Source organism: Hemitrygon akajei, chromosome 7, assembly GCF_048418815.1.
Source record: "Hemitrygon akajei chromosome 7, sHemAka1.3, whole genome shotgun sequence".
NCBI lineage: Eukaryota > Metazoa > Chordata > Chondrichthyes > Myliobatiformes > Dasyatidae > Hemitrygon > Hemitrygon akajei.
In genome coordinates, this window is record NC_133130.1 from 183,702,845 (window position 1) to 183,717,081 (window position 14,237).

Sequence of the window (14,237 nt, forward strand, 5' to 3'; positions counted from 1 at the left end):
CAATATGCATAAACACAAATAAATCACAGAATAAATATGTTCAAAGATTTAGTAGTGTTTTCTTCTTCAACTTCCCTGGATCTACTTGAGTGGAAGTAGGGATTTAGCTTGAAGTCTTTTTCTATTTCCAACAGTTCAGTACTTAATATTGCAGTGGAACATTATTCTGAATTCTACCCATGTCTTTGGCATGCACTTATTGATTCAGAGATGGTGTTACCGCTGATCCAAGGTCAACACTTAGTCTGTTCTAAAATTGTAGGCACTTTGTGGAAGGAAATAAAGCACCTCCAATTCTAAAAAGATTTGCAAAAACACAATGAAACTGCAAAGATAAGACTTCTTCCCCTTTGAAATCCATGCACCAATTTATAATAATCTCATGCTGAATCTGTAAAGATTAGATAAAAACAAACAGCCCAACAGTATGACAGTGACAAAAACAGTTTTCAAGTGTGTTACTTTTATTGAACACGTTAAATCTTGGCCAAATCTAGAAACAGTCCCAGAATTTAACAGTCATCTTGCTGGAGTAACAGTCGCAACAGTGCCATTTTCAGTAAGGCAGCTCTACCTAGACAATCTTTCCTAGAACTCAAAGGTGCAAATGTGTTGAAATGGCTCAGACATTTTACAGTGTAATTTAAAAATAACTATTTTTCACAAACCCGCAGGTCAGGCAAATTGCATTTGTGCACAATGAATACCTTTCCCATCTTTAACCCAGAGAAGTGTACAGAAACAGAACATTTCTTCCTTTGTGATAAGCTTGTTAAAACAAGCTTGAAGCTTTTATTGTTTGCTTTGGTGCAAAGGGGTTTCTCTAATTATCTTGCTATTAAAGCTGCATTTTGTATTTGGATAGATCTGCTTCACAACTTCGAGGCAGGGTCAGCAAAATGAAAATAGATTTGCACAAATGCTTTTGGAAGTTTTTCAGGACATGGGAAATGTTCCATAAAAATTGAACCCTCTTCCAAACAGTAGCACAAAATAGAAATAAAATTTCAGAATATTAAACAATGGTTTGTTTTAAAGCCTTTTCTGCAAAACAGTACTTTTCATAGTCCTTTAGTATTGCACTGGAGTGTCAAAATGTTACAACAGACTATAGTCTTGTTGCCACTCAGTCTCTTAAGTATTTTGTTTGACTGCTCTCTTGTGGCATTGCTCAGTCAGATATTGCACTATGGGCAGCGAAGAGGTTTTGGACCAGTCTGTTGAAACATACCTATAGAAGACATGTTCTGAGACCATGAGGAGTTATGATTGATTCCCAAATAGAAAAGTTACTCATATTTTTGCCAATATGATGAACATTTTCATACCAACACATTTTTATACAGGTGTATTATTACGGTCATTTAAATAAAAGAAAAAGGCAAGTTTTCAAATCAAACTTACTTTGATTAGAGGGACTGACTGCAGCATAAAGACAAAGTATTACTCAGTTCACAAGAGGCAGTTATTAAATAAATGAACTGGTTTGGTTGGAGGTGTGGTGACAGGCGCCCGAGTATAAACACCAGCTTAGTATTAAATAAAAACAGCTCGCAGGCTACTTCTCTACCCCATGCACCTTAAAGATTTTGGAAATTATTACTTTCCTGAATTGTTCCTTAAAATTGTTCATATTAATGATATGGCAGTTTTTCCAACTATTCTTTGCGGAACATGGAATAAGATGCATGTTTGCTAATGGACTGCATTCAATTACTCACTCAGCCATGACAGTAGGCTTGCCTTGTATCCACATGACAGGGAGGAACAACTAGGTTAATGATGAGTGAGGATTCCTGCTGAACTCACTTCAGCAGAGAATTGATACCAGGTAGTAACAAGGATGCACCTGGAGCTTTCGATATTCAGCTCCGCACATGGATTTTGCCAAGTGAGAAGAGGCTAGCTGCCCAGAGAGGGTCAAAAGGGAGAAAAAAAAACTGTCAAATAATTCAACAGCAAACTAATCTAAGTGATTAGATTTCACAGCACATCTTCTCCTAACCATTCTAAGTCCTTCTTATTCAGCAGATCTGGAGATTTCTTATGTTTGTCATCTTAGAAGTTTCCCTGCTCCAATGCATTTGAAAGCCACATTGAACAGATTTATGGTCACAATTTCAAGCTTTCACATCCTGACCATTCAATTAACAATTCTGACAAAATCCTTGGGACACCAATTATTTCTTTAAATCTATAGTGCATTTGAAACTTTCAAATCAGTAATATTTGAGAGTTTCAAAGACTAAAGCATCTGTACCTTGTACCTTTGAAATAGTAAAATAGAAGAATCACTAAAAAGTTTGTGTTTCACACATTAGTGATGTGAATGAAAGCTAACTGCAGTCTGATGCCTGCTAACATCCAGTACAGAATTCCAGCAGTTAAGGAATTGGACCAGTTTAAGGTCCAATTAGAGCAGTCAAAAATATGAAAGGTAATTTCAAAATATTTAAAAAATCTTTGTGAGTACTGTTTCTTGATGCCGAATGAAATGCTATCATGCATACATATTCTCAAAAGGCTAGAAGTTCCCAACTGCTTGTAGGAATATAATGGTTCCCTAATGGAAATTACTGACAAATGATGGAAACAGACCTAGGCTTGATAATTGATATAGGCAAAATTGCTATCCTACTAAAGTTAAAGATTCCTGGAAGACAAAGTCCTTAGATACAGTATATATGTGGGTTATCATCTAAAACATGCATTTAATAATTTCATAAATGTCACCTACGATTTTTACTTTTTTAAAAAAATTGTAGAGCAAAAAGAGAAGCCTAAAACTGTGCACAACATTGCACCTTCCTGACAAACCAGCATGTGAAATATGATAAACTTTAGATTAAAGATATTAGTTGGTTCACATGCTTCACAAGTGCATGCAGAAAAAGCACCCTTTTTCACAGCATGTGAAAATACTTCTCTTCTGAATCAGACTTGTGAAATTTGAATGGCGAATTCAGAAAACTAAGAGGGACAAGTTTTAGATCCTGTAAATGTCAGAATCAAAGAAGTCTTTCAATAGAATACTGACAGCAGCATTAGTCTATTGGTAGGACAGTTAGAAAATGCTAGTTCAGGTGATTCACAATAAACTTTCTCCTAATTTTTGTTATCTTTTGAAGTCCACAGAATGCTCTTTGCTTCTTCATTCTTCATCTGCCACGTCACTCCTGCCTCCATTCCTTCCAAAATTTTATCCTTAGTATTTTATGCCAGAAATTTGAAACTGTTCAGATTTAATTTTCATCCATGATTACTGTAGTTTAATTAGTGTAATTTCACTGATTCTCTGCAGTTAACTGAAGAATTCTTGTTAAAAATCAGTTTTCTTACACTTGGGATTCAAGGATACAAAAACCTTCATGTCAAAACTCAAGTCACTAAATTTAGAGCTGCATTAATTCCACTTCAATTGTTGCTTTTCATCATCAGGCTAAAATGACTGTAGGTTAACATCTTTCCAAAACATTTCAGTATAACCACCAAAATACTTCAGTGCTATCAAATGTATTGTGATACTAATACATTTTCAAACCACCTACACCACAATTCATGCTTACTAAGTGGTACTTGTTTTGACATTTTAAATTAATATTTCAAATTACTTGCTGTTTATGGATCAAATTATCATATCCATTCAGTCCCAACATAGTGAGGCACCATTTAAATTCAAAGCTTTTGACAACGGGAATTTCTTGGAGACAAAGTGCTTGTAAACTATTGAGTTACATAAAAGCTCCATCCAAACCAGGACACTTTCCTTTTTCAAAATGTAATACAAGACTGCTTGCCTCAGGCCAGTAAAAGGAGGCACGTTTATAACAAAATAATTTCTTTGAAAAAAGCACTTCTCTGAAAATTTCCCCAGTGAATATGTGATTATTAAGCCCAGAAGGATAAAGTATGGGGCCAAATCACCTTCCTGAACAGTGTAGCCAGAAATGACAAACGTAACTGTCTTCAGCAGTTCATGCATTTTTCAGAAATACATCTTTTATGAGTTGATTTCTATTATCTCATTGCTATTCAGTATTACAGAAAACTTCAAGATTGTCAAAACAAAAGTCAAAGCAATAACAATTCCAACAAATTATCCTTTGGAAATGTGAAGGTGCCTTGTTGATCCTAATGGTTGCACAGGCACTGTGCAAATCTGAAATTGGAAAGCACACACTTTGTAGTTTGGAGAGAATTTGTTCCTCCAGATGAAACAGCTCTTCCTTTTCCATTGAACTGAATGCAAGCACTAAGGATTAAGGCATAACATTTACTTTGAAATTTTCAGTGTCTATACTTGATGTTTCTGACAAAATTTCAGACAAAGTGATATTTCTGACAAATCATTTACCCATTTTTTTTAATGGCAAGTTCCACAAATTTTATCTCCAGAGATTAAGATTTTGTTATTGTGCTGGGCAATTCAGCTCAAGGTCAAGGCCAGCAATTTAGTCTGAAACATGTATTTTTCATGCTGGGATTGTGGTGATGCTTGCAGGTTGGCAAGGAGAAAGGGGAGAATTTAAAGAAATGAGTTGCATCAGCTTTAGAATTATCAACATCTTATAAAAGGAACTGTGATTGTTAAACCACTGTATTGATGGCAGGAAGCTGATGTGAAATGGATAACAAACAATTCCAACAAGCTCAAAGGAAAAGTTCCGCATTGTTGAGTGCAAGTTCCTCTCTTTTGAGATTATGCAAATAGTTTATTTCAAAAGCAATTTGCTACTTGACTATTAAATTCAACTTGGCTGGAAACAAACTCTCAATTCCAAGCTTGTGCGCTCATCCTATGCAAATAGGAGAAGGGTGTATAGTTGAATTGTTTACCCACAGACTTTCCAAATGGAACCTTCAGGGCTTCTCAGCAGCTCATTTAATTCAGACTTACTGTCCATTCACAATCACCGAATCAACAGTGCATACCCGGTGCTATCCCAAGTAGAAATAGTGTCATTTTGAAAGATGAACACCAGAACAGAGGACTGGATAGCTTAATCACCCCAGGCAATTGAAGTGACAGAGCAGGAAGATATACGTCCCTTCTTCGATCTCTACTCCTAAGGGTGGGGGAGGGGTGTGTTGGGGCAAAAGAGAAGGGTAAGAGAAGAACTGGAGGCTGTGGCAGATTCTGACAGCTTGAAATGGAAGGATGAAACACTAGCTCAGTCTTTCCTCTCAAAAAGAGTGGCATTAAAAGTATAACATTTTTTGGAGCAGTGTTGTAGCAGCAACTGATTGTTTTTTCTTTGAACAGAAGTGCTCAATAAGATAGGCTGAATAACACTGAAAAGAGCAACAGCTTTTAAAGTAACAAATGATCACATGCAGTGATTTTAAGTATTTTACAGGAAAGGAACAGAGAAGCGAAGAAAATATACTGGCCTGCCCCATGACTTTGAGTGATCTAACAACATGAACCTGGAGGGAGGAGGATCTTATTATGTCAATGAACCACAAGCAAGAAAACCTGTGTTCTGAAGACACTTCAAGCAGTGATATCATTGCTATCCCCTTATGGAGAAATGACAAAATCTTGTTTCAGTAATGCAAACAAAAACTATGAATTAATCAACTTGCTTTTCAGAAATAAAAGCAGAAAGGCTATGAAATATCACTATTTTAAGAAGATATTGGATTGATGAGAACTTTTGATAATTTACCATGTACAATAAAGTGCATTAAAACAGTGTAACCCAACATACAGTATTCAAGCTGTAAGGGTTATGTAGCCAAACTTTCAAATGGCACTTCTGCAATCTTTTGTTCGGGGAATGATCAGTTTCATCAAAAGAAAAACAAAATTATTTTCCACTAAGTGCATTTAGCCAACAGTCATATTAACAGCATTGTTCGTGCCAGTGCTACTTAAAGTGAGGAGCTATTTGGAAAATTCACACATTGGTGAACAAATCTGTATTTATACATAAATACTGTTAAGTCACTTAAATACTATGGGTGCTCTTTTACAATTAACAAAACAATCAGCAAAATATGATGAGATCATTCTTTCTTGGGAGGAAAAGTAAATCAAATGTCTAAGGCACATGGTTCCACATGTTTACAATCTAAGTAACATTTTATGACAATCTATGTCTTAAGCATGATCAATGTTCAGTCTTATCACATCATGCAAACACCCTACACAACTGATTCGTATGCTCTTTTTAAGGTTCTGTTTGGCCTTCTTCCCCATCTCCCCCAATCAACCCCAAAAAGCAAGTACCTCCTGACTTCAAGGAATGAGTGAAGGATTAAAGCCCAACCCGTGTTCCTGAAACAGCTGCCCTCCGAGAGAGTAAAAATGACCATAACGTTACCAGCAATCAGTGGAATCTTCAAGATTCATTCAGAGCCAAATGTCATTCAGTCATTCTTCTTACAGCATCACTTATAGCTATATATATATATATTTATATATAAGTGTCTGAAAAAAATATAATCAGTCAGATTATACTAAATATTTGAACTCCAGCTAGCTAAGCTAGTGCACACTGTGGTAGTAACCTTGGCTGCCATCATTTTTGAAAGAGCAGATATTGACACATGGATGACAACATTACTTTCTTTCAAATTCTACTTTTCAATCCCATCACAGTTAGTGTGTTTTTAGGAGGTCAGTTCCATGTAAGAGTTTGTTAATGGACTAACAGTGCTAAAACAATCAGGATCAGATATATATATATCAGCAATAAGGGTAATTTTCAAATCACCCTGCTGCTCCATAATTATGGTCTTCAGTGGGGAGAGATTACATACTTGTGTCACCCCGATGAGTTGAATTAGAAACATCCATTTCACTGTTAAAAAGGTGTCTTCATTCCTTCATGGCAACTTGTATACAGGTAAGGTAAAAGTCATGTCTTCAGGCAACAGGTACAGGTCAGTGGCTTAATAACACTGCCAAATGTTGAGAGGGTTAGTATGCATGCAAGCCATTTCAATTAACATGATGCGCTTTCTTTTGACAGTGAAAACATTCACACGGTCCCAGCGTATGCTCCATCCAGTTTTCGCATTGCCGTTTCAGATCTATTATTGGAAGAAGCTTCATCTTGATCAAAAGTGGAACCTGTGTTGGGTGTGTCAGAGGCCAAATTATTAGTGCCATTGGCTTCTCTTATTACTGACTCCGCCACTTCAGTCTGTTCACAGGACTGGTTCGAACTGGGGGACTCCACATCTATGCTTACAGGGTTTGTTCTTTCACTGAGTACAGTCCCAGGATCACTACGTTTTTCAGCTTGACTACTTTGCTCAAACGCCAGTCCAGTTCCATACAGCTCCGGGTCCAAGCTGTCTCCACCACCAGCATCTCCAATAACAGTGCGGTACACTTCCATCCCATCAGGCAGCATTGATTTAATCTTAGGCAACCAGCGCTTACGAACTCTTCGAGCATTAGTGCACATATCGGCAGCAATCACATTCATCTCGCTTTCTTTGAAATTGGGAGCAAAATTCTGACAATATACTGTTAAAACAGTAAAGGAATAGTGAATAAAAACGTAAAATATTGTCCACTAAAAACACTCTGTCTGCAGAGAATCAGCAGTTTAGTTTAATACAAAATACCTAAACTTGCAGGATTTTTAAAATATGATTAAGGAAGCAATTTAACACTAGAAAAATAAAAATTGTTTTAAATGCAGTACTCATTTGTTTGCAAACTCCGAACCCATACTATAACATGTAGGAAACTCCTTAATACTTGCTAATGGGCTCCGAGTCAAAAGATGGCTTTCTAGTACATAAAAATCACGTTTACTCAGTTCATTACACGGCATCTTATCCACAAACTTAATAGTATCATTAGACAGGCATTCCATAGATAGAAAAGTATCCACTCTTTAAGGAAGGCGAAATACAAGAACTGTAAGCTGGTTAGCCAGACTTCAGTGGTTGGTAAGATTTTAAAGTCTATTATTAAGGATGAAGTTTTGGGGTAGGTGGACGCACATGATAAAATAGGCTGAAGTTATATCATTTCCTTAAGGGAAGGTCTTGCCTGACAAATCTGTTTGAACTATTTGAGAAAATAACAGGCAGGGTAAACAAAGGAGTCAGTGGATGTGGTTTACTTGGATTTTCAGAAGGCTTTTGACAAGGCTGCTACACATGACGCTACTAAAATAGATAGGAGATCATGGTTTCGCAGGAATGGTATTAGCATAGATAGAAGATTGACTGACTGGCAAAAGACAGAGTAGGAATAAAGGGGGCCTTTTCTGGTTGACTGCTGGTGTTCTGGGGTTGACATTGGGGCTACCACTTTTCACATGTTAATGACCTGGATGGTGGAATCGATAGCTTTGTGACAGCTTGTGGATGTAGTGTTGAGGAAGCAGTGAGTCTGCAGAGAACTTTGTCAAACTGGGAGAATTAGCAAAGAATACAGTGTAGGAGTATATTGTCACACACTTTGATGGCAGGAATAAAGGTGAAGACTATTTTTTAAAATGCAGAGAAAATTTAGAAATCAGAGGTGCAAAGAGACATGGGAGTCCTCGTGTTACTGTAGTCAAACCTACAGACCTTAAAAGTAGTAGTAAAAGAACATTGGGCGGGGAAATTGAAGCATCTACAACAAAAGAATAATATCTAATTCTAGTTCTTTAAGTCAATATTAATGTAAATATATATTAAAAATGTAAATATATTATGTAAATTATACTACAGCTCTACAGCTTTGAGTACATTTTCTGCCTTCATTTTTAAGAATATTAATTTCATTTTAATAATAAAATATTGATTGGAACTTACACTTTACTGCATTCAAGACCCTGCTATCCAAAGGTTTTCTACTGGGGTCACTAGTGGAGGAGCGAATTCCAGTGCCACAGCTATTTGCCAAAGTGTTGCTGCAAAATAATGAAAACCAACTCATTATCTTTAGAAGACCCAAAGTGTACTGGCTAAGCAAACATGGAAAGGTTAAACCAGATGGCATGGTCAGGAATCTGTTACTCACCGATCAAAGAATGAAGCAAGTAGGCGGCGGAGGAGAACCTTGTGTTTGACCCCAGCACACAGGTGACAGTTCATCAGTTGACCTCGGGTGATATAAACTCCAGAACCTGCCAAAGGAAAAATGCATTAAATCACTGTAATCCACTTTACTTGTGGTTCAATTGTTCCAGAAACAACTGACACAGATAATGTTCTACTGAAATGAAAGATTATCAGGATGTTTCATGGTATTCTATAGGAGAACTAATTACCTCAAATGAACTAAAATTTCTCTTTTTCTTTAAAAAAAAACAAGAAAACTCATCTAGGCACCTCTAAATTGTACACAGTCAGACGACAAACCATACAATTCCCTTGAAAAATGATAACTGGGATAATGAGAGCTAGGAGTGGTATTCCCAAAGTAATAAGGCAGAATACGCTCCACCCTCATCCAACCTGAATTTAATCCCCTTCAGAATCTGTACTATGAGGTCAAGCCTCAAAATAGATAATGAAAAGGTTACCCAATACCCATCATCATCACTTGCCTCAGGTAAAGTTAGCTACATAGGAGTCAAGGGCGCAGGAGTTGGGAGTGCCTCATGAATACCACAAACATCCAAATCAACATCCTGCATCCAGTGATTACTGAGGGCCGCTCACCTGTAATCTATGAAATACGGTCACTAACAATGTTTCATCGCTGATTTAAAATCAACAGCAAGTGCCCCTTATTACTATCTAAACTTGCATCATTATAATTATATAACTAATTATATAATTCAAAAGCCCTCCAAACCATTATGCACATCTACATGAAAAGCAGCTTGCATCAAAGATCTTCACCACCCAGGCCATGCTCTTTTATTGCTGCTGCCATCAGGTAGAAGGTATAGATGCCTCAGGACTCTCACCACCAGGTTCAAGAACAATTACTACCCCTCAACCATCAGGCTCTTGAACAAAAGAGGATAACTATACTCATTCCCATAACCACTGATCTTACATTTTATCTTGTTATTTCATTGTCTCGGTATTTATTGCTATTTATTTATATTTGCATTTGCACTGTCTGTTGTTCTGTTGTCTACAATTACTGTTCTATACATTTGATAAGTATGCCTGCAGGAAAAAGAATCTCAGGGTTGTATGTGGTGACATGTATATGCTCTGATAATAAATTTTACTTTTAACTTTGAACTAACTCTTAGTTGATTTTTAAAAGATAGCTCAACTACTTCTGTCCCCACAAAATACAGAAAGGGGTGGAGTAGCAAGGGACAAAGGAGAGAAGGGAGGTGTAAGAAACAAATGAAGAAGAGTACAATGCATCACCACATCCAACGCCCCACAGACTAACATAACAAGTAATGAGCAAAATAACTGGCAGCCTGGCATCAGGAATCTGGGATGGGAGCTGGTCTCGGTCTTGGAAGATGGGGGAAGAATGCAGGATGCAAATATATGTCCTGGACGAGACTCAAATAAGGACTACAATTTGGATGCACGTAAAAAAGCAGATAGGAATGCACAAGATAGTTCATTGTTAAGGCTGGCATCAAAAAATGCACATCCATTTGAAGGGTATCCAAGCTCTGGCAGTTGGTATGCTGAGCAAGGACACAGAGCTCCATTCTGGATGTGATACATACTGTGGTAGGGACCAGGGAGTGTCATTCTCTTCACTCAGCACTTACTGGCTCAGAGGCCATATCAAATCTTTCCTTCTGTGCATTCTTGCACTAACACAGCTGGATATCTGCCTAATCTGCAAGGGAAAGCTTCGAAGTAACAGCAATATGTCACAAGATAGCAGTTCAATGCCAGTCATAACTAAGTGGAAATGTGGATGTCACAAGAGCAACTTGTGGCTGTCTTGGAGCAAACAGATGCTGCACATTAACAGGCTGTTTTCCAGAAACAAGCAGGGGTATGCCACACAAGATAAGTAACCTCCTGTTATAGGAGGTATGCCAAATGGAAACTAGTCCCTTCTGCAGAACACATTTCTCCCACCCTCCCATCTCTTTCATCATGACCAGTGCCAACATTGGGAACTAGAGACAACAGGGAGTCAACAGGATTGGCACAGAAGCTGGAGCTAAGCAAGACTGCCAGTGCTTTTGATGCAATATTGTCCACCTTAACCCAAGAGATCACTTAAATGTGGCTCAGACATTAACAACAAATAGTTACAATAGGAGCCATTGTAAACCTGTTACTATTTGATTTTAGAAAGACGAGGTATAAATAAGTAAAGGTTATCAATAAACAAAAGAAATTCTGTTGATGTTGGAAATCCAAGCATCACACAGAAAATGCTGGAGGGACTCAGCAGGCCAGGCAGCATCTATGGAAAAGAGTACAGTTGGTGTTTCGGGTTGAAACCCTTTGGCAGGACTGGAGAAAAAAAGCTGAGGAGTAGATTTTAAAAAGTCAGGAGCCATGAGTCAATAGCATGAATCAAGTGTTCTCATTATGTTCCCTGTAAGTATTTGTTTGAGTAGACAAAGACCTAGTCAGTAACTGGATGGGTTTTCACCTTGAAAAATCTGCAGCATCAAGGGCCTAGTGTTAAACATCTGCTCAGGATGAATCCTGACAGAGATTACTGTACACGTTTCCTGAATAACTTAGCAAATGTATATTCCAGAAAAAGGTGGGTGGTGTCATTTGCAGCATTTCCACCTTAAGACCAGATTGCAGTAATGAGAATTCGGCATGTACGAAGGACCAGGCAGGGAAGGCCAAATAGTTTTGGTTGGTTGTTCCAGTGAAGCATTATGTCAAATGGCTTAGATAGTCTGCTCTAGAACCTATCACCTTTTCCTGAGGACTTGAGGACATTCACTGCACACCACTGCTCAAGAACAGCAGCATTTCTTTAAAGGAATTCCAAAAGTGCTCTTAGCAAGAAATGTTGAAGATTTGTGAATCAGTAACTATGAAGCAATCGGAGTCAGCTTTTTAAAATTGAAATTATTTGTGACTTTTAGAAGTTGGTGCTCCCATGCTCTCACTAACTTTTCCCTTCTTGTTGGTGGGGCTGTGGTTTGTTAAGTTATCAAAGCAACCATTACATTCTGCAGATAATAAGAGCTAGTTGGCTTCTTTCAACATGCATGCCTTACAAATTATCTTTCAATCAAGAGAAATGTTCAGACCTGGAATAAATGAAAGAGAATGTATGCAATTCCACAGTCACAACAACTAGAAAACATTCCATTTAGCAAGTCCTTTACATGGTACTGGTGGGTGGAGGTCAGTTGAATCATGAGTTGACATATTTGTTATTTACATGCAAATATAAAAATCTATTGCTGTGACTTGGTTTGCTAATTTAAAATATGCTAACAGGCTTAACAACCATTTAAAAACGTAAACAAGATAACACAACATTGCAATTTAGATTAAATTAATAACCTATTCACTGCATTTTCTTCCCCCCCCAAAAAAACTTTGTTAAAAATTGCAATATTTCAAGAAGCTTTCCTCAACTTGATGTGTCAGAAAAACATGTTTTTTTCTATTAATTTTTATGACTTGGCATGTATGCTTTGTAGTATTTTTCCTTTATGTGGAATGTTTAACATTCTCCAGGTCATAAATTTTGTGTGTTGCTTGAAATTCCATTACTGTTGAGGGAGCCAATAGAGAAAACAAATGTAAAGCCTTTTTTAAGCTTAGAAATTTCACTATTGAAATCCATATCCATACAAGTAAAGCAAGATAAAAGTTAAGAGGATTAAAGTGAAAGATCTGCCTGCAATTGAAAGTGTGCTGCCCCAGAAATTCCTTGAAGTAAAATCTCATCAACTGGATATTTAATAAACATCTACTACATCTATTCAAGCTAACAATGATCTCTGCTGCACCTTTCAACTAGCTAAAATACAAGGGGATTTAAAACTTACAGTACTCAGGCAACTGATTTAAATGACAAAAAAAATCAAATTATTGTGTAACATTTAATAATTATTGCAACACACTTCTATAACATGTTTAAAATAATTATATTAAAATGATTTTTGCACAACACACTCTAGTCTGAAATGTTTTGATGCACTAAGATTGCCTGGAATCAAGAGGCACAAGAGATCTAGACAAATATGCCCATGAACTTGCAGGTGCTTGCTGATTAGTATGAAAAGATACAAGTAGCAATTATTCCAGCTTTCAAATGTTCATTTTGCTAGTGGAACCCTTTAAACTCAAAACAAAGTCAAACATTTTCATTTGCTTTTTTAACACCTCTGATGGATCATAATTTAATCAACTGAAACCAAAAAGGAGGAGCACATATACCGCACTAGGGTGATACTGATCTATACTTGTATTGCACATGAACGATACTATTTCTTAATTCATCTCATCTTGATTGGAATACAGGCTAGGATTCTCATCTCCACTTGGTAGAAACACCTGTCCCTTGAAATACTCATTGGTAAAATAAAGTTGTGAATTTTTTTAAAAAGTTAACCACCCAGTGTACAAAGGTCAAAGAGTTGCCCAGGATTCTTAGAACTTTGTATTCTTTGTGCAAACAAGAAATAGTTATTTATAGTTCTAGGAACCTTGTGCTGAAACTACAATGATAAAATTTACAAGACAAACTCCACAAAATATTCAGAAAAAACTTCATAAGTTTGGATTAAAAAGTTTGAAAGAATAACTTGCATTCATATCATACTTTCAATACGGAAAACAATATCCTATGGATACTCAGATTTAGACCCTACGCCATAAGGAGACAAGTATGGGCAATTGAAATTCAAGTCAATGAGGTAGGTGCAGCTTATGCAGGGCAGGCAGAAAAATATGTTGATTTCTGAAAAGAGTTCTAAACCACACCTTTTGGCAACAGATGGCATGGTTGTCAAAATACACTGAAGAAAAAGAACAAAGGACAAGGTTGAAAGAGCGACGAGAATTTAGAATCATTGTGCTCTTTTAGGGCAAGGACTTTGATAGGCAATGGAGACCTGCGTGGATTCAAATAGAATGAAATCAGCCCTCTGCAGCCAAAGAGAACTGCAAGTAGGACTGAGATGTTGAACCAAGGTGGTGAAACTAGTTTAGGCCACATAAATGACCAACTCAATTCCGGATTGGATCAAAAATCACTGCCTTCAAGTTAGAGGGGGAAAAAATCCAGGACAAATTTCTGATCAACGCAGACCTCGCAATCACCATTTATTGGCTCTCTCCCTCATTTGGAACTCTCAGAAGTTTATGGCAGTTAGGAACAAAAACAAAAAACAAAAGGACTCATTTGATAA

At 37.1% G+C, this 14,237-nt stretch overlaps 1 protein-coding gene across 2 annotated transcripts in view; it reads right to left on the reverse strand.

Moving 5' to 3' along the window:
• Window positions 1-446: 446 nt before the first annotated feature.
• Window positions 447-14,237, reverse strand: part of LOC140731268 (nucleus accumbens-associated protein 2-like) — a 73,365-nt gene continuing 59,574 nt past the window's right edge. For both annotated transcript variants that reach the window (XM_073052851.1, XM_073052852.1), the window contains 3 exons: window positions 8,978-9,083; window positions 8,770-8,867; window positions 447-7,480 (listed from right to left, as the gene is read on the reverse strand). In XM_073052851.1, the coding sequence (XP_072908952.1) occupies window positions 6,987-7,480; window positions 8,770-8,867; window positions 8,978-9,083 (698 nt within the window). In that variant the 3' untranslated portion in view covers window positions 447-6,986. The remainder of the gene's footprint in view (window positions 7,481-8,769; window positions 8,868-8,977; window positions 9,084-14,237) is intronic.